At 35.7% G+C, this 26,278-nt stretch overlaps 1 protein-coding gene across 5 annotated transcripts in view; it reads left to right on the top strand.

Annotated features, from left to right (window-relative positions):
• Positions 1-26,278, top strand: part of ANO3 (anoctamin 3) — a 344,736-nt gene that overhangs the window by 292,797 nt on the left and 25,661 nt on the right. For all 5 annotated transcript variants that reach the window (XM_033120578.1, XM_033120577.1, XM_033120579.1 and 2 more), the window contains 4 exons: positions 14,560-14,642; positions 15,086-15,226; positions 15,775-15,939; positions 23,743-23,779. In XM_033120578.1, the coding sequence (XP_032976469.1) occupies positions 14,560-14,642; positions 15,086-15,226; positions 15,775-15,939; positions 23,743-23,779 (426 nt within the window). The remainder of the gene's footprint in view (positions 1-14,559; positions 14,643-15,085; positions 15,227-15,774; positions 15,940-23,742; positions 23,780-26,278) is intronic.

Below are 26,278 nucleotides of genomic sequence, written 5' to 3'. Positions count from 1 at the left end.
GTGTTTTTCTCCAGTGATGTTAATATTCATGGGTACAAATAGACTTTAGATAGGCTGTTGTTTTTAACTAGCATCATACTCACACTATGGGTTTATGACAAACTGATACAAGAGTTAGAGAGTTGAAGGTATATGTAAGTGAGTGAATGTAATGATTGACCATTAAGACACATAAAGAAAGAAGTGAGGGTATGACGGGAGGAAAGGACTGTGAAAATACAGTGGGGTCAGTGGATTGAAAATCTGGATCAAGGGTCAATGGATTGATGTCTAATCAGGTTGTTTTGTACACCTGACACTAAAAATTAAAAATAAGTAGATAAATAAATAAAATCTGGTTCAAGGGAGTGTTGGAATTGGAGTTTAAAGGAGTAAACTAGAAGGATGGAGGTGATAATTGGAGATTATGGAGGGTTTGCTGTCACCAATCAAAAGTATGCCATGGGAGTACATGAGTGACGTAGGAGAAAACCTTGATGAAAGAGATCAAAGAACTGAGAAGTCAAGGTCCTAGAAAGATTATCTGTGTATATTGTAATTTCAAAGAATTATTTTGGTAGTCATATTGGTAAGAGTTACATTAAGCCAAGTTTAAAAATCTTCAGAGAAGTTGGGGAAGTGTCCCAGGGAGTGTTAGATGACTTCCATAAGAAGAGGTAGTAGGAAATATGGATTGGTAATATGAGATTCAAATCTGTGAATCTTTGAGGAGGGAGAGAAAATGGTCTTGAAGCATCAATGAGGAACAAGAATCTACTATTTATCTTCAGTACCTATTGGTGTGAGATACAAATAGCCATCACCTGAGACTGCTGCATGAAAAGTGGGGTTTCAGGGACATCCCAGGTTTCAGTTACAGCACTAAGGTGAGGGGACATAAAAGACATTATTGTTGATGACTTTGAGTAAAAGAGGGTGTGGTGAAAGTATCTCAAAGAGTAGGGAAGGAGTAGAAGATGATCACAAAAGCAATCCCCATTTTGCTAAAACTAGAGGATCAAAATCTGAGAGTTCAGCGGTTATCTGAAAATCTGGTCTTCTTGAAGTAACTGGTAGGAATAGAATTACGGAGCACAATGACTGAGTCCTAATGGACTTATGTGTGAGAGAAGACGGGGCAGAGAGGTGTTTGTGTAGACAGTGGGTAAGGGGATATCCTCCAAGATGGAGAGTTCTGGGCTTCCTCTAGGTTCCTGCTGATAGATAACTTCCGAAGCGAAGCCTTAGTAGCACCCAAAACAACTTTTCAACCCTGCATGTAGCAGCCTGCTGGGAAATGATACCGCTCTCTTCAACAAGTGCAAGATATTCTGTTGTGTGGGAATACCACACAACTGATTCATTCCTATATGATGGAGTGTACTGTTATACAAGCTTTCTTATTTTAGACCCCTAATTTAATTATAGAGTCTAACCTCTTTAGATTACTGTTGCCCACTGTATCAACTCTGTAATCTAGTTTTACATGGACTCAATTACATTAAGTTAAAACCAGGCATACATATAATATAATGGCAGAACTGGCAGATTGATAATATTGTAACTTATTTCTCCATTTTTAGAAAAAAATCAAAGTGATTTCTGAATACTTTCTATTAAAAAAAAATCAAGGCAGATGAGTAGAAAATTCTGGCATCTCTAGTTTGTTTCTTTCTGGTTAGAAAACTTATAATAGCTAAACTACAGCCTCAGCAGCAACAATGCACAGAGTTTATTCACCAAGTATTCTCAGCACTGAGCCATGACCTGGAGAGTGGCGGGGTGAGGGAAGAATGAGATGCCTGTGCTGGGTCTGTACACTCTGAAGAGGAATCTTGATTTGCTCCTTGGCACAAAAGCTGGGGCAGCAGAAAAAGGAAACTTATTCATGACCTGAAGGGGATTTTGAAATCAATTTCTCAGGAGCAAATAACAATGACAAGTGGCTTTCACATCTGTTTAAAGGACTATAAGCACCTTAACGTTTTTGTGGCAATGGTAGGATATATCTGAATGAATATTTCCATCCGCTAACTGCAGATGGAAACTTCCAGAAAGGAAGTTTAGGAAGGCAGATGTACATTTTTCTATATTTTTGTGTTTTTCAAGAATGAATAATAATAGGAAAATTTTTATTAAAGTTTATTGGGGTGACAATGGTTAGTAAAGTTACATAGGTTTCAAGTGTACAATTCTGCAATGCATAAATAAAATGTCATTTATATACAAAGCAGCTCAAATTGTTATTACTAAATTCATAAATAGTCAAAATATCAACTATTTGGGTTTTTGTGGATTTCTGACACATCTTGGGAAAAAAATACTTGAAATCAATTAACGCAGAGAAAGGGTTATTTACATACTTTGTAGAAAACAATGAAAACATGCTATTTTTAACTAAGTTGACAGTTCCTAGAAACTCTTAGCTACAGAAAAAGGAAGACATTTTTGTGCTGAATTGAGAAAATCTTTAAAAAGGACACCTAGGGTTGTTTTAAGTTCTCTCCTTTGAATGAGACTCTTAAATCAGTAACTTGCCTTAGGAGTCAGATTGACCTGGGGTACAGAGTCAAGTTCATTTGGTGGCAAGTTCATTATTTATGAACTTTGGTATCATTGCCAGTAAAATAGCAATATTTTTTTTTTCTTCTACATGAAGTTGTTGTGCGGTTAAGGAGTAAATGTGTAAAACATTTAGCAGGATAGCTGGCACATAGGTGTGTGATTCATTATAGCTATTCATGGAAAGAGGTATCAAATTTTGGAAGGTCTCTTTAAGAAAAGAATATAAACTTATGAATACAAAAATGAGGCATGAAAGTAACTAAACTGGGGGAAAAATCGCAAATTTTAAAAAGCTCCAAGTATATAAATTCAAAAGTCAAAAAGAGTCACTGTTTTTAATTAACTGCCTGACTCATCTCTGTAATGTTTTTTGTCCTACATTTTTGTCTGCACTTTTTATTACCTCTGCATACGATGTTTAAAAAATATTTCATAGAAAGTATAGAAAAGTAATTTAGTCTTTTCCTGTAGCACAGTTAAATGAAAAACATTTTTTAATTGTTGATAGTTTTGAAAAGTTTATTTCAGCTTTTTAATTTAATGGTCATGTCACGTGCATTTTAATATTGTACAATTTGGGGAACTCGCTCTAGTGTGTTTCATATATGAGTTGAAATTTGTGAAATAATTTTCCATAGTGTAGTTTATGGCTCCATATGTTTCAGATATTATTTCTCTTTCATTATCGTGTGTATCTTACCATACAGCCCCTAACCTGGCACCTGAAAGAGTTAATATGAACTGGAAGGAATTACCTCAAAATTCATTGCTACATTAGGATAGTCAGTAATAATTGAGCAGCACGTGGAAGTGCCTGTAAACCATGTAAATATATCCTACTAAACCCAAACTAAATGTATCCCTGATTCAACATTCCATTAGTCAACTGTCAAAGACATTCAGCCACTCTACCACCCAATATTTGGGAAAGCCAGAAATTCTGGCTGTGTCTACAGGGAGATTTTAGACACATCAAAAGTATAAATATAAACAATGTAATTATTCTTTGAATAATTAAGTGTTTGCTTAAAGTGTGGACCAAGAAGCATTGCGTTTGCTTCTGCATGTCTTTCTTCACAAATTCAGATATAGTGGTCTAATAAAAGAAAATAATAATCCTTTCAGACAATTATGTTATAACATGTATCAAAATTTTATTAGAGTTTTACTGCAAAGACCAGTGCAAAGATTTCTGTCTTAATAGAGACATTTATAATAAAAGAGAACAATTAGTAATCATTTTTGGACTCCAACCAACCAACCAAAAAAGGATGTGGGGTCAGCTTTAGGCAGTCGATTGATGGACCCCTGGGTCGATGAGCAGCTAACCTCCCAAAAGTTCTAAATCTCTAGGTCTATTAGACTTTTGCTTAAAAATGTTGTCTGTGCTGCTTATTCTTACCAAAAGGATATTGCAAATTATATAGCTCAAAAACTTGTATCCCAGACCATGTTTGGCATGAAGTTTCCTATGCCACAGAAAAAAAGTAAGCATTTGGATCTGGATTTGAATTTCAGCCAAGTGATTTCCCCAGGTAACTTAACCCCCAAGAGCTTCAATTTGCTTATCTGCTAAATGAGATTAATAATCTTTATTTCACCTGGATTGCTGTAGAAATGATATTAGTTAGGTTAAAAATATCTAGCACAAAGTCTGGGACATCATAAGTGCTCAATAAATGCTTGTTCTGTTCTTCCTCTTTGAGAATATGGTGCAACTCATTTTCATTTTTTGTGTGTGTTCTCTGTAAGAATAGACAAGCATTGTGCTCTCAGAAAATGTTTTGAATTGACTTTTACGCTAGAGGAAGATTTACAGTCTTAAATATAAAAGCAAAAAAAAGGACAATATATGTCATTTGCTAGGTATGGGCAAAGATAGAAATTATTATGCGGAAACTGATTATAACTGAATTTTTATACAAGTGAAACTATTGAAATGTAAATAATTGATAATAGCTCTATTTGTCCTGCAGAAAAATATACAATACCTTAATCAGTGGAAATGATCTTTGTCTACAAAAGTTCTGCTATTATAATAACTAGCAGAATGTTGAAAAATTGGTTATCATAATTTAGTTTTCTCTTAAAATGAATTACGTGTTAGACTACTCACAAATTGTATCTCATGTAATTCCTACAACACCTCTTTTTGAAATTGTGAAGACAGTTTTACTATTCTTGTTGTTTAGTTCTGAATACGGAGGCTTATCCCTTAGTCATTCGTCTGAGGTCACACAATTAGAAAAGAGTACAGGCAGCTTTCAAACCCAGAGCATAGCTATTCTAAGCCACGCTGTACCTCCACACCACACTGCCTTTCCTAGATGTTCTTTTGAGGATCCTTGTAACTTAATCAAAAAGATAAATTGTATTGTGTTTATTATAAAAGTGAAGTTAGTAATTTATTTTACAGGGTTGACATTTACCTGTGGTATCAAGTACAGTTCTAAGTATCCAGTTACAGAGGGATTGTAATAAGGTGAAAAGGCAGATACTTAACAATATTTAGGGCTCTGGCACTGACCAATCAGAATGGATGCAGACCTTAGTCCTAGAGCACTTTCCTGGAGGCCATAAGCGGTTCCAAGGCTTAACTGGATAGGTACCCTGTCCTGATGAAGGTTTCCTGGGGACGACAGGCCAACCTATGAGGAGGGTGAGACCTTTAAAGAACTCAGTTATGAGTTGTTTGTTTGTTTGTTTTTCCTGTCATAAATGAACAGCCAGTATGGTCACACCTCTGAGTATCAGCAGTATATCAGTCCTAAATACACTGCTCAGGGAAAATACCTTGGATGGAATTACCAAAATTTTAATGGTAGCTGTTTATTAGTTGGGGGGGTTGTAGGTGACTTTTATTTTCTTCTTTACAGTTTTAATTAATTCATTCAGCATACATATATATTAAAAGCCTAGTATATGGCAGGCATTTCTGGGCACCTGTAGTTCAGAAGTGAACAATGTAAGGTACTGTTCCAGTTATTTTTGCTGGTGTTACATTTGTAGTCAGTAAATGTTCAGCAGAATTAAGGAAAGAAAGTGTATCAACAAGTTGAATAGTAAGATGAGGAAAGGGCCCGAGAATAATTAATTCTGGGCTTAAAAAAGATTACGTTATATTTTATTTAAAAAACACATGCAAAAGCTGACAGGTTTTTATTTGTATGGACTCCTCCAGTTTTTTTTAGCAATTCAGTTGGAAATATGCATTTAACTTTGAATAAATGCTACTGAAATGCCTAATGTACAAACGCCAATAGCATATTAAGTAACAAGAAGAGTCAGCTTTAGAGTTTTTACATAAAAGTTAAGAGTCTACTCTGGTAAAGACTGTGATGAGAGTTCTCATTGCATTTTAATATAACATGATGCTGATTGAGTGTAGCTCCTTATTTCTAAATGAATTTTCTTAGGGAGGAAAAATGTCAAGTCTGATTTTAGAAACTAGTGAAGATTTTCAATGCTTAGGATTCAAATGTTGGCCCTACCATGTTCTTAGAACCTAGTTATTTATTGTTTTCTTTCTTATTTAATGTTTTTAGAAAGTGGAGAGGAGGGAAACTGGAAGTTAAGTTATAGAGAGATCCCCTGTCCTTAGACAAAGAAGAAATTTAACAAATCATGAAGGTCTTGATTACGTAACCCATTCTAGGTGTGGCTGTGTCAAGTCCAATACATCCCAAGTATTCAAAAATCTGCCACCTCACTAATATTTATAGCTTACTCTATACTCTTGTATAGAACACCATTAATTTTCTTTCTGTAAGATGTTAACCAAAAAAAAAAAAAAAAAAAATCAGTAACTTTCCCCAGGCATGGAAATTTAAAATGTTCCACATTCATAGCTTCTCTGCTAATTGTAGAACCTGCTTAGTGACATTTCTGTTTCTACCTTGTATATAGCGATGTTGCAATACTGTGTGGAGAACGCACAGTATCCTTGAGGATATTGCTGAACAGTAATCTGGGAAATGGAAGCGAGTGTTCAATAAAACCTGGGTGTTACCCAAATTGGCAGTCTCAGAGTTGTTCGTCCGGTACATTGTTGTTTCAGCTGGGTCTTGTTCAGAGAAAGCTTTCAATCTATTTCTTCTGATAAATGCAGTACGTGGAATTCCTTTTTATTCTCCATGTTCAAATATATTTAAGTTCATTTTTATTTGGAATTGACCTTTTCCCCCTCCCTACCATTCATCCCCCCCACACAAAGTATAGTGAACAAATGTTCAAATCTTTTAAATTAATAAGCACTCTCCCAAGTAAAATTGAACTTGATTATCAATACATAAAACAGATAAAGAATGGGCTTCTCGGGTGAGAGACCCTCTTTCTTCCTACATCTCCAGGGAAATTCCATGGAGCATAATTCAGAAAACTCTGAAATAATGGAAGGAGCACTTGACCAGGAGTTAAGTCACAGTCACTGGATTCTATTCAGTCATTCAGTTCACTTTAACAAACATTTATGGAGTATTTTCAGTGTGCCATGCGCTAAAAATGCTAAGAAAAAGGGGCACTCGAGATTTACCTTTAAGTGTAAGAAAAAGCAGGTGCAAGAACAAGTGTACTAAAGTATTGTAGATGTTGTAGATGCTTGGTCAGATTTGTGGACAGGGTCAGTGATACACGTCAACCGCTCTGGGCTTTGTTTTCAGTATAAATTAAATTAAATACCTTGGAACAAACTACATATGGAACCTAACCTCTTTTGCCTGCATGACCATATGATTCTGTTACTCTGTGCTATTGACTTTAGATCCCAAAGGAAAGCCACTGGGAAAAGGACATGAAGAATGGAAGCACAAGGATTGGATGCGTCATGTGCATCTGTGAAAAATTTTTAAAATTGAGAAAAGTTTGTCCTTAGAGAAGCAGAAGTAAAAATAAAATAACAATACAGTATGGTTGTTAAAAACAGAATTACGCAGTATCATCTTCAGCTTTTCCGGAATGCTCCTGGAGGTAGATGCCAAGACTCATGTGAAACCTGGCTTTCCCCAATAACAAAATGCCCTTCTCCACTGGAGGCCTCTTATCCTCCAACTCCATCCCAGCTCAGTTTCATGAGACTAAGGGGAAGAGGTGATAAACTTTCCACATAGAATGGTAAAAAGAACATAGGTGGTGCATACTTCTTATGCAATGTATATTTTGTAGAAAGTGTTCCATAATCCACTCACCACAGACAATTGGTATTAACAATTAACACTTTGGTATATATTCTTTTGAGCATTGTGTATCTAAAACGATGATTTATCTAATTTATCTATACATATTTTTATATGTTATATTTATCCACATATCATATATGTGTGTGTGTATATATATATATATATATATACACACACACATATGTGTGTGTATGTGTGTGTGTGTATATATATATTTCTATCACTTTATATCTGTATCAACACTTCATTCTTGGTAAGTGGAATGGCTTTCACTTTATACACTTTATTTTTATTTTAATATTAAATAAGTTTAATATGCTTCCTTGCCTGTTGACCATCCCACAGTCTCTGTCACCAAGCTCATTCTGAACCGTTGGTCTTTGCCCTTATACATCATGGTTCCCTTATTTGCAACCCATGCTCTTTGATTTCTATTAGGTTGGTGCAAAACTAATTGCAGTTTAAAAGGTTAAAAAATTGCAAAAACCACAATTACATTTGCGCCAACCTAACACCACTCCCTGCATTTCTATCTACCCAACTCCAGGAAACTTCTTTCTTGAAGACTTGCACAGTTTGTTCTCAGATTTCCATTCCCCTCTATTAGCATCTGCAGTCTCAAGTCTCTCCATTAACATCCAGAGAGCCATTGTGCTATGGTAGGAAGAGGATGAATTTTTTGAGTTAAAATGATTTAGGTTCCAAGTAGCTGTGTGACTTTAGCAAATTTCTAATCTTTAAATTAAGAATATGACAATAGCCATTTGATGGCACATTTCACATATACCTGGTACATGTAGTGGCCATTTTTATCAATATTGAAAATAAATGCGGTAGCAATTAGAAGTAAGGTATCTAAAATAATTATTAAAATGCTCTATAAATGGTTGGAAATCAAAATAAAAGCCATTATTTCTGACAGCTTGACCTTACAATTCTAGTATTAATGTTCTATGTCCTTAACAACTATGACTTTGACTTCCATTTCACCTTTTATCAGCACCACCGCTTTTCCTTTAGGAGATGGTGAGCAACCTTGGCTGCACATTGCAAGTCTTGGGAGATTTAAAGATGTACCAACGCTGGGTTTGTCCTGAGATTTTGTTTTGATTTTTCTGAGATGTAGTGTTGGCATTGAGATTCTTTTGAAGTTCTAAGGTGTTAAACTGTATAAATCCCCTTCATTCAGTTCTCCGCTCTCCACCCTCTCCACATTCTCACCCCTGATAAAAGCTGTCAGGGTCTCTGTCATCAATGTTCTTGTGTTCTTTCAATCTCCTACTTACTTCAGAAACTTCCTTATTCTGCCAGGATCCCAGAGTGAACTATGCAGGCTAAACATTCACCACCAATATAGTAAAATGACTGATGTTTGTCTGCTCCTTTCATGGTTTATAGATACTTTTCTCAAGTCGCCGATTCATGGAATCCTTCACAGATTCCTGTTTCTTCTTGAAATTCCCATACCCAGTAATCAGTACTCAATTAGATACCAGCTCAATGTCTTTTCTCAGTCTATGTTATCAAAAATAGCGTTACTCTCATAGAATTCTTCTGGGGGAACAAAGTGACTGAATTGAAGCCTTAAAAGTCTTAACCCCTCCATCTCACATTTAGAATCTAACTGTTTTTTTTTATTTTTATTTTAACTTTTAGAGTCTACTCTTTAGTTCAGGGGGCAAAATGTGAGCCAGTGGGACAAATCTTGCTGATGGCTTAGGGCAGCGTAGTATTTTATTTTGTTATGTATTATTGGAATTTGAGTGTGTTCAGATAAACCGAGAACTTTCTAGTTTAGGATGTGCCTCAAGCTTTCTTACTGTATTTATAGTAGGGCGCACACACTGACCTACCAGAGAATAGTAGAAGGACTATTCCTTCTACTATGAGAATAAAGAAAGACTTTAAATCTGGTATTATGTCCAGTTAGGTGTTGTAAGCTTTTAAGGCTTAAAGGCCAAGCCGTTAATCTGGTTCCTCATGAGTATGATTAGCTCAGGTGCACATCCAGCAGTCTGTTAAATCGGTGCTATTGGGTAATTGCTGGATGGTGGGAGCAAGGGGTGTTGACAGACAAATAGGGTAGTCATGCAGTAAGCAAACATAGGAATCTGAAGTTGGATGTAAGAAGTAGGAAAAGGAAGAATGTTTCTCAAGAATTTTATTAAAGAGAAAAATAGGTTATGAAAGCAATATAGTGCAATACAAAATAGGTTATAATAGCACTATGATAGTAATATAATCAGTAAATGAAACCAAGGTGATCAAAAGAAAGACCAAGTGTAAGAGCTGCTGGGTGGAGTCCTGTATAACTGGCTTGGTCTGGGATCTTGGAAGAGATGTCTATATCAGGTGCTGTCTACTTTAATCCCAGAATGAGAATTCTAGTAGTGGTCTTGGGTTATTTAGAGGTTTTCTATTGAAGATCTGCAGTAGGTTGAGATGACCACTCACGTGTGGGTGTTCCTTTTTAAATGGAAACATGAATCCATGAGTCTGTACCCTTGAGTTTAGCACCATAAGGGTTAGTGAGTAACACCTGATGCAGCCCTTTCCATAGGGACCAAAGGGCATCTTTATGGACATGGCATTTCCAATAGACAAAATCTCCCGGTTGGAGATCATGATATTGTAGATCTCTGTCTCCCAGAGCGTGTTATGGAAAGATTGCTATACGAGCTGTGAGTTAGTGTTAAGGGCCCTTAAAAGTCCTATACTTTAAGGGCCCTTAAAAGTATATCAGGAGGCCTCCTTACAGCAGTGCAGGTTAAGTACATTCCTTGATCTAATCTCACAGGTCTACTGGTAATAATTTCAAAAAGAGACAGTCTGTGTTTGCTGAAGAGGGTACATCTTAGGTTAATCAATACCGAGGAAAGAGCCTTAAGCCAACACAGATGAAAAGACTCCACCAGCTTTGCCAGTTGAGTTTTGATTACCTCGTTAGTCCATTCTCTAAGACCAGAGGACTGGGGATGATACACACGATGGAAATGTTGCAAACTCAGCTGGTTCTTACAAAGAGACTGGATAATGTGTCCCGTATGAGTTCCCCGCTCCCTGTGGAGCTCTGAGGGGATTCCCCAGGTAGAAAGCTTTCCTGGGAATATTTTATTTACTGTTGATGCTGTGGCTCTGTGACATGGAAATACTCCCACCCAATGAGGAAACATACACAGCATTACTAACACATTTTTGTATCCTGGAGAAGAGGCCAACTGAATAAAATCTATTTACCAGACTTCAAAGGGCCCTGCAGGCAAGGGTGATGACCCATGGAGGTGATACGAATGGGTTTCCCAGGGTTGTGCTGTAGGCAGATGTGGCATTTTTCGTATACTTAGGAAGCTATCTTTGGAGATGGCTTCTAATAGTATTGCCTTCCCCATGAAACCATTTGATCATTGTTCCAGTGAGTTATGTACCTATTGAGATCAATGATGTTCTATGCAATCAGGGAGGAGAGGTCAGTTGTTTGTACCTACCCGTAAGTTTCCTTTAGGGTCAGATTTATAGCCTTGTTCTAACCATTTCTTTCTACTCTGTTGAGTCGTTAAGTGCTATGCTTCCATAATGTCGTATTTTAAATCCCTAATGGTTTAACCCAGTAGCACCAGTGCTTTCATTAGTGGCTGAGATTGTGTTAATGCTGCTAACTTAGCGGTAGTGTTGGCCAAGTGGTTACCTCTATTTTCCTTTGTGTTGGTCATTGAATGTCCAGGGATTTTTATGATTGCTAAAGATTTAGGTAACTGGATAACCTTTAAGAGTTCTAAACTGTAAGAACCTGTTTTTTCATCTTTTGTCCGGGAGAAGTCAAGAATCCTGCCTGTTTCTGGAGCATACCTAAGTCATACCAATGGGTGTACCTGCCATCTGTATAAATGTTAGCCACTTTACTTTTGTCCAAATATCAAGCTCAAATTAATGCATAGAGCTCCGCTTGTTGAGCAAATGTCCCCTAGGCATTGGACTTGCCTCGACGGTTTCATTTAGAAAGACAATTTCATAGCCTGCTTCATAGTGGCTTGTTTCTTCTTTTAAGTGAGAACCATCAGGAACCCAAACTAATTCAGAATCTTCAAAAGGTGTATTCTGTAAATTAATCTGGGGAGCTTGTAGCTGGTCTATGAATTGCAGGCAGTTGTAAGGGGCTTTGTCAGCACCGAGGGAGGAGAATAACAGGAGTCATACATAGTATTACAGTGAGCATTAGTCACATTAGATGAAGACAATAAGAGGACTTCGTAGGAGGTTAGTCTGCTAGCAGGGAGGTGCTTAGTGGGATGCCAGTTAAGTAAGGCTTTCACTACATGAGACACAAAAAGAGTCAGTGGACGGCCCATTATAATTTCTTCTACATGTTGTAGTAAATTGACAGTGGTCACAATAGGTGTATACAGGGACGGAGACCTCTGACCACCAGATCTAACTGTTGACTAAAGGATCCAATGGGCCTATGTTGGCTTCCATGTCATTGGGTCGTCACCTAAAGCATTTTCCTCTCTTTCAGGGACAAAAAGGAAAAAGGGCAGTTGATAATTAGGATGTCCTAAAGCAGGCAAATCATAAAGAGATCATAAAGACTGCCTCTTATTTCATTGAAAGCTTTCTGGGATTCCTCTGTCCGTGTGACAGGCTCTGTTTGGTCAGCCTTGACAAGAGCGTATAAAGGTTGAGTTATAATTTTTTTTTTTTTTTTTACAATATCTGGCCAAATCTAGGAATCCTCTGAGTTGCCTTTTATTTAAGCTTGGTGATTGGAAACATTAAAATGCCCTGGATCCTGTTGGAATCCAGAGGAGACCTTAATCAGTAATTAGATGTCCTAGGTATTTAACTTGAATTTTCCAGAACTGAAGTTTCTCTTTGGATAACTTATGTCCCCCCCCCCAACTTTTTTTAAAATTGTTGAAGGAGGTGGAGGCTATGTTCAAGAGATGGTTCATCAGAGGACAGACAGACAGCAAAGGAGCAGAGGTGCAGATAATGAGATGTCAGAAGAACATTTAGAAGTTTCCTCAAGTTTAGTAAGTCTTGGGCAACTCAGAATTTTCTTTGGTTAATTTAGAATTTATTTTGGAGGAAAACAATTTTTGAATCACTTATTTGTTTGGAGGCCTCAAAATGCCAATTAAAAAATATGTTCCCCTTTCAGGTTGCTTAGCTTTGCAGCCTTTTCTGAATTGACTGTGTAGATAGATTAAGACTTTCACAACAGCCCTAAGTTCAACAGTTTCACTGTAAATCATCCCGGGTAATTATAGGCTAGTGAGGTAGAAAGTTGCAAGATGAGAGCTCATAATTTTTGTACATAAATGCAGCAGGAGTTCTAGAAGCTGGCTGTCAGCAACCGTTTCCTTAGAAAGTGAATTTCCCATTTTTCAAAAGATTAATAACTCACCAGAGAGGCATTTTAAGTCCCATAGACAAAAAGCCAGCAACAGAGGACACTCAAATAGAGCCTGTACCTCAACCAAGGTGGGAGGACTTACCACAATGATCTGGGATCACCAGGGAGACAGTAGAGTGCAAAGGATTCTTGTACATACATCATTCAAATCTGCAGAGGTGCTCAAGGACCTCCTTTTGAATCTTCTGACACCTTGTAATGTTAATCAGTTTTGACCAAGAATCACAAGACAAATAAAAGCTTTATTTTGTGATCTCTACTAGGAATTGCAATTGAGGACACAGAATTGGGTAGAAACCCAACTATCTTCAGAATGGGAAAGAAAGAGGCAGATTTTATAAAGACAGAAAAAGGGGGGCTTTCAAAAGGATTGCGTAAGGTACTTTGAAAGAGCTGTGTTGGTGCCAGCAGGCAGACTTCTACCACGCTATACATGATTAATTGCTTATGTCTGCTGCTAGGTGAAAATTTTATTTTATTTTTTAATAGAGATTTCAGAGATGCAGAGCTACTTCCAGGAACTGTATCAGGATGAAGCCGTTTGTTTTAGGCCAGCTCAGAAGTTCTGTCTCACATGGAAGAGGTGTACTAGTTCAGCTTCTTGGAATCCTCCTGGTTTCATTTTAGTCTGCTGTCTTGACAGTATCAACTCTATTTTGCTGTTTTTCTTTCACAATGGACAGATAGTTGGATAGATTAATGGTATCGTGGATTTTTAAGAATGCACATGTAAGCTCTTAGTTATGTCCACAAAGTCTTGAATGCTGTAAGATAAAGCCCACTTACCCAAAAGAGAACATTCTCTCTCTTAACTGTTTATGCAGAAAATCCAGATTAATAGTTAAGGCATTTTTTACTTAGTCTCTGTTAATACATGCTGAGTCCACCTAGAATATGCATCCAAGAATGTCTTCTCTGGTCTCTCTTTTTATATATATATATATATATTTTTTTTTTCCCTTCCACCATGGTAGCCTTGCTTTTTTCTTCTCTCTCCCACAACCCATCCTTCTCTGACTCCTGGAGAAGAAGCATCTGACCTTTGTTGTCATTCCTGGGGAGGGCTCTATTTAGGTAGTTTAGATAATTTTGAATTAGCATGAACAAGTCAAAAGGAACAATGAATATTTACCTCGTTAATATTAACCTTCTCACAGCATCACTTTGTTGGGGTATGCTGACAAAAATCTCTGCATATTTAATCCAATGAAACAAACAATTACTCCCCTCTACGAGTGCACGCTGATAGCAGTATACAGAGAGACAGGGGAAAAAGGGTGTGGGAAAATAAAATTCCAATTGTCTGAATTTAATTAATTTTAATACTTTCATGATATGGTGAAAATGCATCAACCCAAAGAAGAAAAGCAATAATGCAAGAATGTGATATGGTTGGGTAAAGAATTATAATAATATTACTATTTGTAGCCACCGTTTTCCTGGAGTTTTGGAAAAGGAGAAGAAGTACACTGACCTATACTTGGGACCTTATTGAATGGGAAGAAGAGGAGGTAAGCTGTTAGGAAACCAGCAGATAAGGAAACTGGGATGACAAATGATGCAGAAAATTATTACTGCCCAAATTATTATGTCCAAGTTGGTGGCAGCTAAACATCGTTAGAATTTCCCTTGATGTTTTTCTACTAACAAGATTTCAATGATGAGGCAATGTGATTTTATGAAGATAAGAGCGATCAAAGATGACGCAATGTAATTTCTTCAGAGCATTTCTATGATGTCTCCTTTAATTACATTAGTAAAAAAATGTGCTAATTAGAATATAGTTTAGGGTTTATTTGGAAAGTAATTTGCATCTTACTTTTAAAAAGTTACTTCTTTGCCAAGACTTGACAGAAAAGTAGGCCAAAATCCAGGAATTTTGTATCGATTATTAGAAGAATTTTTTTGTATTTTTTCTACTTCAATATTTAGGTAACTTTAGTTTCTCTCATAGGAAACACTCCGTCCACAGTTTGAAGCAAAGTATTACCAGATGGAGAGAGTGAATCCCATCAGTGGAAAACCTGAGCCACATCAGCCTTCCTCAGACAAAGTCAGCCGTCTTCTTGTTTCTATCTCAGGAATATTCTTCATGGTAACGTATTACCATTAATATCAGGATGTTGTGGGATTCCAGGTTTAGAAGGAAGTTTTAGGATACCCACTCATTCTGTGACCCCCAAGGATGCAAGAAACCTCCTCTTGTTCAATACCTTGGCAACATATACTACTCTTAATCAAAATTAAAATCACAGCAGGTCATGGAGTAATTACAAAGGGAGTGTGCGCATATCCTTAAGTAAAACACTCGCGGAGCGAAACAGAGATCATCTAACATACAATGGAAATAATTATATGAGTTTCCTGATAAAGTCGATATCCTGTTTTAAAACCAAGCATTCTAGTTGAAAGTGGAAATTTGAACAGAATTCTCATTTTAGTGTGATAAAATAACTCTTATACTATTTATTTTTGACTCTGATGTAAATTATTTCCCTAAAAGAAAAAATCAAATTTATGTAGCCTTTCTTGGGAAAGTAAATTCCTTTAGCTCTTGGGGGCAGTGTGTTGGATCTATGGTTTTGCTTTTGTTTTGTTAGTGATGCAAAATATGGATGTCTCCTCTGCTTTTTCGTATTGTAGATTTCTTTGGTGATCACTGCAGTGTTTGCAGTTGTAGTATATCGCCTGGTTGTCATGGAACAGTTTGCATCGTTCAAGTGGAATTTCATCAAACAACACTGGCAGTTTGCAACATCTGCTGCTGCTGTCTGTATCAATTTTGTAATCATTATGGTACTGAATCTTGTAAGTGTCTACAGTTTTTCAACAGATACAAAAGGGGAGAGGTCTATGTTTCCTTTATATTGGATTGTATTTACAGGAAGCCAAAATAAGACCGAGCCACATTTCTAGCAAAGATAATTCTGTGTAGCAAAAAATATTTCATCTATGTGGTTCAGATGATAGATTTCTTTAAATTTAAATAAATGATAGTTATATTGCCTTCCTTTCCCTTTGAGTTTATCATCTTAATTAATGATAACTTCTATTCATAAGTGTCTAATGTGTGCTAGAAATGGTGCTCTATTCCTTTCATTCAAATAAGGCATTGTTTGGACTGAAAAACCATTCCAATAAACTCAAACTCAGAGAATTTGTTAGAAAAATAAAGGAAAATCTGTTTGAAAGTGAAGGTTTGTTATCTCCAAAGCCTCCTGTGAAATAGAATAGCCCAATAGCTATTCTATTTTTCTTTCTCTGGGACTAAGCATTTTCCTTACCTTTTTTTTCCTTTCTTTTTTCCCTTCTTCCGTTCCTCTCACCCTCCCGCTTTCCCCCCTTTCTCTTTTCCCCTTTCTTTCTTTCCTCTTCTCTCTCTCTCTCTCTCTCTCTCTCAATCCCCTTCCCTCCCTCCCTCCCTCCTTCCTTCTTCCTTCTGTCCTCCCTCCCTCCCAATCTCCCTTCCTCCCATCCCTTCTTCCTTCTGCTACCATTGCTTCTGCTTGCAAGTCTGCTCTGTTCTATCAAGAAGATAACTTACCTTTGCACGATCATTACCTGTCTTTCTCTCACAGTCCAGTGTGCTATGACATTGCTATGCTTTTGTTATCTCCTTTGGTTCTAACTACGTGACTATGTAGTTCAGGTTTCTGTAGTTTATTTAAGTTAGATCATCCAGGATTTTAATGTGCTAATGTTTCAGGGAGATCATGGGACTGGTGACTGGTCCAACATCACGTACTCTGTTTGAATTGTGAACCAAATGTCTGTGCTGAGAGAGCATTGTTAGGCTGAGGCGCACCTCTTCAGCAAGGTCTATGGATGGGGTTCTGTTTTCTCTGAAAACAGTAGACACTGATTGGCACATTTAGGACAATATCTTTAATTCTTGCAACAACATCACAAGGCCAATAGTCTCTCCATTATGTAAATGAGAAAACAGATTTGGAAAGTTCAAGTGACCTGCACTAAATCATGCATATCGTATGTGCTAGTGCTAATATATTTACATCATGGAATAATACATGTAGATAGATGAGCAATACACAAATAACGACGTTGATATTATGTAAAGGTTATAAGCATTTGGTTCCAAATGTGGATTGACACTGATGTTACATGTTTAGCCTGGAGAGGTCTGGGACCATTTGCTATTTAACTTTAAACAGAGAAGACCTTAAAAGAAAAGTGAATAGTCACTGTAATAACTGAGTAAGTTTTAATGCAAAAATGATACTTAATATGTTTTACTAGGGTCTACTCTTTTTAGGTTCATTTTAATTTGTGGAAGGAGAATATTGTTTACAATATTTCTAAACAAGCCATGCAATATTTTAATTTATTTATTTGGCTCATAAATTAAAGTGAATAATAAACACTGAAAAAAAATGCAATACTAGGTCTGGGAGGCTAATGTGATAATAGAGAGAAGGCAGCATAAGTTGCATGTGGAACAAAGGCACCACTTTGAAGGAGGAGCCATTCATAACATAGACAGTGTAGATTTTTATATTGTGATAAAAATCTCATGGGTGATAGTGAAAGATCTTGTTTCTAACAAAATTAATATATTATGACAATTTTCCAGTAGACAGAGGTTGTTGTAGTCAGCCCTATTATCTGAAGAAAATGGCTGCTAAGTACTTCATGTGTTTATTTCTAGGTAACAGTAGCAGTCAACCAGCCTGATCTTCAATGGACTCCATTTCTTATCCTTGGTTGGTTGACATAAAAATGACTGGTCATAGTGCTATTATCCAGGGTCTTGTCTTGTTTAGTGGAGAAATAGGACTCAAGGTACAATGACTGCATCACTCTTGAAGCACAAGAAGTCATGAGTAAGATGAGAAAGAAGCTATCAATTGCACCTGAAATGGGGTCTTAGGATTGTGATAGTGGATCAGGAGATTCAAAGGGAAAAAGAGAGGGTACGTACTCTGAAGAGCCAAAAGAGAGCAGAGAGGGGATTGTCATTTGAAGAAATTCAACCCATAGGTATACAAAAGTGCAGAAGTGTATGTTCTTTTTGCAAGGAAATGGTGAGAAGTATCTATAAAACATACATTTATGGAAGACTGAAGAAAAGGAGATTAGAAAAGTAGATCAGTGCCTAGCTGTGGAGGTCTGGAGAAGTATGTAATGAATTTATGTCATCTTTTCTTTTACCCTGTGGTCAGTGGGGAGCCAACATTGTAGCTACTTGATAGGTGATTTACCACCAATCACTTTATCAGATACATTTATAGATGTAAAAGACAGTAAAATATTAGAATATATTACTGTGTAATTACTATGCTGATAAAATTTTAAACTCCTAAGGAAAAAAAAAAAACTCTCTGGGGAAAAAAATGAAATGGTCAAATTCCTAAATATAAAAGAAGATATCCTGAGTACATTATCAACCGTGAAAGAAATTGGAAAATAAGCATTACAAACTAGTAACTATCTCATCTAAGACACTGTATCAAAAAGACATTCTTTATAATTTTAAATAAAAGATAATTTCCCATTGTGTAAATGAATTCAGAATTTAGATATAATACTTCTTGAGAAAACGTAACCCTGATTTAAAAAATATACCCGGCAAATGTAGTATCAAAAATCAAACTTAAGAGCACTTATAGCTACATAGATAAAAATTTCAAGTGTACATCAAAATGTCATCAGGAGTTACCCTTGAAAAGTATAGGCGATTTTTATTTTCTTTACATATTGTCTAATGTTAAACATATATTTCGTATTTTCTAAGTTTTCTATAATATATTCCATTTAAAACTAGGAATGACAAATATTTTATATTAATTTCTAATATTCTATTTTAAAGAAATCATCAGTAATGGTAGTCCAAGATTAGTGTGGAAAGTTTTTTATTGTATTATTATTTAGAGTAGCAAAAATGGGAAAGAGACCCCATAAATGACAAAAATTAAAAGATTATTAATTCAAATTATATATAGTGGAGTATCATATAACCAATTAAACTGCTATTTTAATGTAATTTATGACATGGCATGCAGTTACATAAAAATGATATATGATTTCACTTAATTCCCATTGGAACATACCTGCCTTTTCAAACTTTAAGGAATGACAATAAAATGTTAACAGTGGTTCTCTCTCAGTAGTGGAATAATATTTGATTCAATATAACTTTTTCTGTTTATTGAAATATTTATCCCAACATGTAGGTTTTGATTTATAATCAAGAAAAAAAAATACTTTTAAAACGTTCTATCATGATGTAAATTTGGAACAAATTAGAAATAGAATGTAGTTTATATGAGTCATCCATAAAACCACAGCCACCAAGGCAGCAACCTTGGGCCACTTTTTAAATTTTATCTTTCATCAAGTAAAGAAAAAGTTTGTCAATGACCAGCAATATTCCAACACACACACACACACACACACACACACACACACACACACACACACTTCCTCTGTTCTCATTTCTGCTCTTCCTCTCTCCCCTGACCTCCTAAAACCACCCAGGCTTTCATTAGTTTACATTGTCAATTCCTCCACATGGTGTCCTGATAAAAAGAAAGGGACACTGGATACAGGCAAAGCAGACATTTGCCCCTTGACCTGTGTGATCCTGGCTACCCCACATAACATCTTTGAACTTTAATTTCTTTATCTTTCAAATAAGGGTGATAAATAATAGGGGAATCTAAAGGTTAAATGAGATCTGTTCTAGTGTATACAAGGTGTTCAGTAAATTTTAATTTTCTTCCTATTTTCTTCTCTTCAGTATTTTAAAATGTTATTTCTCTTTATGAGTCTGTCTGTACTCCTATTGCCTTTCTTGAAAAATACCAACATTTTCTTTATTTCCCCCATTGTTCTCATTTTTCAATAAATTTTATTTATTTCCCTTCAGTCCGCAGTATAGAAATGCTAATGATCTTTTCTTTGGTCTTTTTAAATTTCTTCAGACCACATCTGCATTTATTTATAGTTTTTCACTCTTTTCCTTTCAATATTATCTATTGCTCATCCATAAATTTTTAAACACTCAACATTGTCTGTGGACAGAAAGAGGCGCACATGTAAGTTGTTGTATTATGTCTTCCTATCAAACATAATCTAAGATATAAGAAAATTTGAAATGTTTAATCAGATTATGGAGAAACCATACCCACTATGCTAATTTTCAGTAGTCTTAGTTGTTCCTTTTAATGTCTTAGCTTTATTTTCTCTTTTTTAAAGTCTATTTTTGCCTTTTTTAGCTTTGAATTATAAAATCAATAAATTATTATTGACAGCATAAAAACATTAAAAATGTTAAGAAAAGTCACTTGTCTCGACCCAAAATGCCACTCACCTCTCTTCCTACAATAAACTAATTGTACCCATTGGAGGTAATCAATTTTAATGGTTTCATGTTTATTTATTCCCCTCCCACTCATCAATTACTATTGCCTTCAAAAGAGTACTCTGTGTTCTTGTGTTTATGTGGCAATTTGTTCCAAAGACCTACTGATCTTCAAAAACATCATAAATGAATTAATGAACTGACCAAATACTTTTGAAGATGGAAAATATTTTCCAGACAAGGAAAATGAAGAAGTCAAATGTGGTTAATTAATTTTTAGTTGGGAAGGCAAGCATGACAGCTCAGGGAACAGAACCTCTAGAGCCAGTGTTCCATCCTTAGTTCCTATCCGGTTCTTTCCAGTTAAACTGAAGAACTTGTGATCAGATCAGCATTTGAAAAAAATAGGAGCTTTTATCCTCAATATTTTCCTTATCAGCTGAAGCTGAATAATATTGTATGTCAACTATAATTTAATATATATATAGTCACAGGATATGGAGTATAGCATAGGAAATAGAGACAATGGAATTGTAATAGATATATATGATATCAGAGGGGCAATAGATTGGGGGTTATCACTTTGTGAGGGGAGAAATTTCTAACGATTACATTGTTATATACACCTGAAACTAATTTTTTTTTAAAAAAAGAGTTCTTCCTATTGTCAATATTTCAAAAATTGAAATTTGGTTGAGTGTTTCCATTGGTATACCAGATTCATTTTATAATATTATTCCAGTTGTGCTTCTTAATCTTCAATCCCTAAACTCTGACTCCAGTCCACCTCCAACCCCTAGCCTCCATTACCCCCTTCCCTAGAATCACAGTGGACCCTCCTGCATACAGTTCCCTCTTTCATAAAGTTCACATACAACTGTTCTCACTAAGTTTATATGTATGATGAGGCTTCATATATTCTTTCTTTCAAAGTACTGCATTTTGCAGGTGACAAAGGCCGAACTGGATGGAGTGTATCTCTACTTGTAGAAATATTTGTGTGAGGAGGTGAGGATTGTATTATTTTCTTCATAAAAACAATCTTTTGAGATCCTCAAAATTCTGCTAGCTCTACTTAATTAAATCAAGAGCCCATGTATCTGCCTCGTGCTATAAAACAATCATCCATAGTTGCTGGGAGAAGATAGGGCTGACTTTCTTTTTCTAAATGTTTATTTCTACTTGTTGGGCATTTCGGTGCAAAATTAAGGGATGATTGGAAATGGAACAGACCATCAGTACTTCTCCTTTGCCCTTGCAACTCAGGAGATTTTAAAATGAATTTAGCATAAAGGAAGTAAACTACAAAACCAACTCAACAAGTGTGAAAGTAATGTTATGTTCCTCCGATTTAATCAGTGGAAAACAATAATGCCTTTCTTAGTTTATCCATCCCTTCCCTATTCAGGATGTTACAGCACTTCACAGATTATTAAACAGCCTTTCTGATTCCTTTGAACACACTGGATTATTTTAAGGGCTTAAATAAGTACAGATTAAAACCATTAACATCAAAATATCAGGCTCTTAAAAAATATGCCACCAAAAGATTCACCTAGAAAACCAAATGCTAGTTCTTGTTATTTTTGAACCAACATAAAATGTACAGCAATAAAAATGTGTTTTTTGTTTCTTAATAGCTTAACTTTGTGATTCCGGTGCTACCGTAATTTGCAAATGAGGGACTTGACCTAATCAAAATATTCTATTAATCTAATATGTTTTTCAGCTATCATCCATATGCATAAAGTTATGACACATAGGCATGGAAAAATAGTTTGAATCAGTCAAACAGTTTTTAAAATAAGGAACGTTTAGTGTATAGTATACACAGCCAGAAACCTTTAGTCATTCTTCATGCATTTCTTTTATATCCTTCATCATCTGTGGGACTTGTGGATTTTGCTTCTGTAATATCTCTCTTACCCAGTCCCTGTTCACCCTCCACACTTCTACTCCCTTAGTTCAGCTACTCACCATTTCTAGTTTGGATTGGTGCACAGTAGCCTTCTCACTGGTTAGTCTTCCTGTCTCTGGTTTTACATTCTTTCCGTCTCCCTTGCACACTACTATTGGAAGGATCTTTCTAAATTGCAAATTTGATCATTTTATTTCGTACTTGAAACCTATACCTCTGATAAAAATTCTAAATTCATTAGCGCGGCACGGGAGGCCCTCTGTTATTTAAAACCAGTTTTCCTTTTCTTGTCTAAAGTGGTGTCTTGCTCCCTCCCTGTCACAGGCTGCACAGCCACAAAGCCACTTCTGCTTGCTCCCTGGCATTCTTCTATTTCACGACACTGTCTCTTGGTTCACAGTGTTTCCTCTATCTGCCTTTTTTTTTCTTTTGTCTCCTCGAAGAATATGTCTTCATCTTTGAAAATTCCAGTTAAGGATCACTTCCTCCATAAAGTTTTATTTTAGTCCAAAACCTTCTTTGTGTTTATTCTTCCCACAAGGTGCTTGGGCTTACAGTCCTCGCTTCTTATCAGATTCTCCTGGTAGAATTAAACAATCCCTCTAGTGAATATTCTTCTTCTGTTACAGTCCTTGGGACGTGCCTTTTCGTCCACTGTCAGGGTGTAAGCTTCTTGTGAGCAGGGGCTGTAGCTTCTTCATTTTCGTATCTCTAGGCCTTTGCCTAATGCCTGAAAGACATTTAAAATATGTTATTGGAATACATTTTAAATATTTTATTCCAATTTCCTACTATCTTGAATATTGCATTTGATCAAAATTATTTTTGTTATTGGAATTATACACTAATGTCTCTCAGGTTTATACCACTTATTTTCATGAAAGCTAATAATCAAAGAATATACATTCTTTAAGCTTTCAAAACAGGTGAATCATGGCATCCTTAAGTCAGTATTCAATTTAGGAGAAAAATATGGGCTAAAATAATCAAAATTTAATTACAAGTCCATTTTAATGATCATGAAATTTGGTGCTCAAATCCCAGCCATTGATTAGTTGAATGGCCGTGTTTTTTTTGTTTTTTTTTCCAGCCTCATTTCTTTGATTTATAAACTGGAAATAAAGACAGCTACCAGAAAAGACTTTGTTATTACTGAAATCAAATGTGTCTGTATATATACACATATTTACAACATATTTATAGTGTATGCATTTTGTATATATCTGTAAAGCTCTACACAGTAAGTTTTAAAACATTTCATTACAAATGTAGCCACTTTATAGACTACACTTTAGAATTTTCTTTGAACAGTGTAAATAACAGCATTTTCTAAAGAAAACAATGATAATAACTATATTCTCTTTTATTACAGGCTTATGAAAAAATTGCTTACCTCCTCACTAATTTAGGTAAGTCCGTTTTTCTTACTTCACTCCTTAGTAAAAGAATACCATATGGACATATCAATCTCTAGTTGCTTTATGTACTTTGGTATTTTTAATAGCAACTTCAGTTATATAATTGTCAATAAAAATGCAAGAGATGGCATAGGATTCTGGACTGCATCTCATGACTATAGAGAGGCAAGGTACCGTGTTTCCTCGAAAATAAGACCTAGCCGGACCATCAGTTCTAATGCATCTTTTGGAGTAAAAATTAATATAAAACCAGGTATTATATTGTATTGTATTATATTATATTATATTATATTATATTATATTATATTATATTATATTATATTATATTATATTATATTATACTAAAGACCCGCTTTTATATTATAGTAAAATAAGACCCAATCTTATACTAATTTTTGCACCAAAAGACACATTAGAACTGATGGTCCGGCTAGGTCTAATTTTCGGGGAAACATGGTATGTAGTCTCCTTACTAGAAATTAACAAACCTAGTTCTTCCTACATTAGAGTGCTTTTCTCCCCCTAGCTTTTCAGTTCCTTGTTTTTTTCCCCTCTAATACTCATTTTTTCAAAGTGGTTTACTACATACACATAATTTAAAAGGTAAATTAGTATTAAGAGCTTTATAATGAAAACTTATCATTTGCCACATCACCAATTATTATTTTCTGTGTCCCTGAAGGACTGCATTTTAACAGTTTAGTCAGTTTCTTCTGTTATTTCCGATCTTGTTTCTAAATGACATGCTTATACTGCCATTCTTGGAGTTTTCAGCTTTAGGAATTTATTGCCTTCCCATTAAGAAGCCAAGAACTTAGGTCACAATGTTTCCTGCAGTGTCCTGTCTTCACACACTCCGCATCCATCACTTGTTACATGCAACTGTTGTTTCTCTTCCTTCCAATGGAGAGATTGTTTTCTTCCTTATATAATCTCCATATTTTCTTGAGGCTAATAATAATACTTTTTGCTTAATTTTCTACATAATTTTCTTGATTTATCCCAGACTTTCTGCCTCCACTCTAAATTCTCTCTAAATATGTTTAAAAAATATCCAGTGTTCTACTCATTTTCATCTCAGAGTTATCCTTCCTGAACCCACTGCCTACTCCAGTCTTAATGGTTCTCTAAGCTTGTGGTCAACTGCATCTCCACTTCCAGCACGCTGGGAATTTCTTTGTCTTTATTTGTCAGTTGGAAACTACTTTTTGAATCTTATATCATTATCTGTCTTGGCCTTATCCTTTGTTTTGCTACCTGGAAAGTAAATTTCGTGAGACCTTGTGTATCAGAAAATATATTTTTTCTATGTTTTAACTTGATTTTGGGACCCTTAGTTTAGGGGACAGAATTTTTATTACAGAGTTGTTTGAACAGTGATATTTTATTCTTTGAGAACTCACCAGATCCCAGGCACTGTGCTAAACACTTCTCATTCATTATTTTGTTTTATTGTCATCACAATTCTATGACAGTAAGATCTTTATTTTATGGATTAACATACCAAAATAATTAAGTGAAGTAAGTAGACTTTAAATGTGGGTATGACAGATTCCATTTAACTATGGTGGAGTAACTGTATCACTCTACTGTGTTACTTTTTCTGTAAAGTAGTTACAAGGACAAGTGATAATAAAAGGAACATTGTATAGAGGGGAGAACTGGGCCCTAGTTCATGCCCATGAGTTAAGAGTTAAAGAATTATATCACTTGGACATTATGTGACTATAAGCAAGTTTTCTCCTCTGTCCATTCTTTCTTCCCCTCCATGCCCTCCTTCTCTTCCCTTTGCTCCTCGTCCTTTGTTTTTTGTTTTTGTTTTTGTTTTTGTTTTGAGTCTCAGTTTCCTCATTGGTAAAATGAGAATGATAAAATTCGTATTTCATCATTGTTGTAGGTTGGCTGCCTGCTACATGACAAGTGTTCATTAAATGGGAATAATGTTTTATTGTTCTTTAATCTCTCTGAGCTATGGTTTCTTCTGATGGGTAATGAAGCACTTGAAGTAGATTGTCTCAAAGCTTTCTTCTAGCTCTGATTCCTTATATTTATTTGCTTTTAGAGTACTTTTAGCTGTGATGGAAGCAAATCTAAGAAAGTGATTTGGGGGACCACAGTTAATAGTAGGAAGCAGAACAGTATTTGTGCTAAGTACCAGGAGCACCAAAGCACTCTTGTGAGGAAATGTCAGCTCTCCTGGATGCTCTCACTGGTGCCCCTGCAATCAATCACTCTTTTGCATCCCTCACAAGCCCCTCCTATTTCTGGAACCTTCCCCTTTTGTACTTGGAGTTCCCCTGGACCTGTTCCCTCTTTATTCTGTGATTGGCTCATGCATATATTTTTGGCCTATCTTTCTCTTAAATTTGATCCTATCTAATTTTCTACCTTTCTTGAATTCCTAAATTATATTAAAATATATATTAGATGTGCATAGGTATTTTCTCTCATCATTTATTTGTGTACTGGGTAGGATCAGAGACTGCAGTA

The sequence above is a fragment of the Rhinolophus ferrumequinum genome, chromosome 11, assembly GCF_004115265.2.
Source record: "Rhinolophus ferrumequinum isolate MPI-CBG mRhiFer1 chromosome 11, mRhiFer1_v1.p, whole genome shotgun sequence".
Taxonomy (NCBI): domain Eukaryota; kingdom Metazoa; phylum Chordata; class Mammalia; order Chiroptera; family Rhinolophidae; genus Rhinolophus; species Rhinolophus ferrumequinum.
The sequence above is the reverse complement of the archived record's forward strand: the minus strand, read 5'-3'. Positions and strand labels throughout refer to the sequence as shown.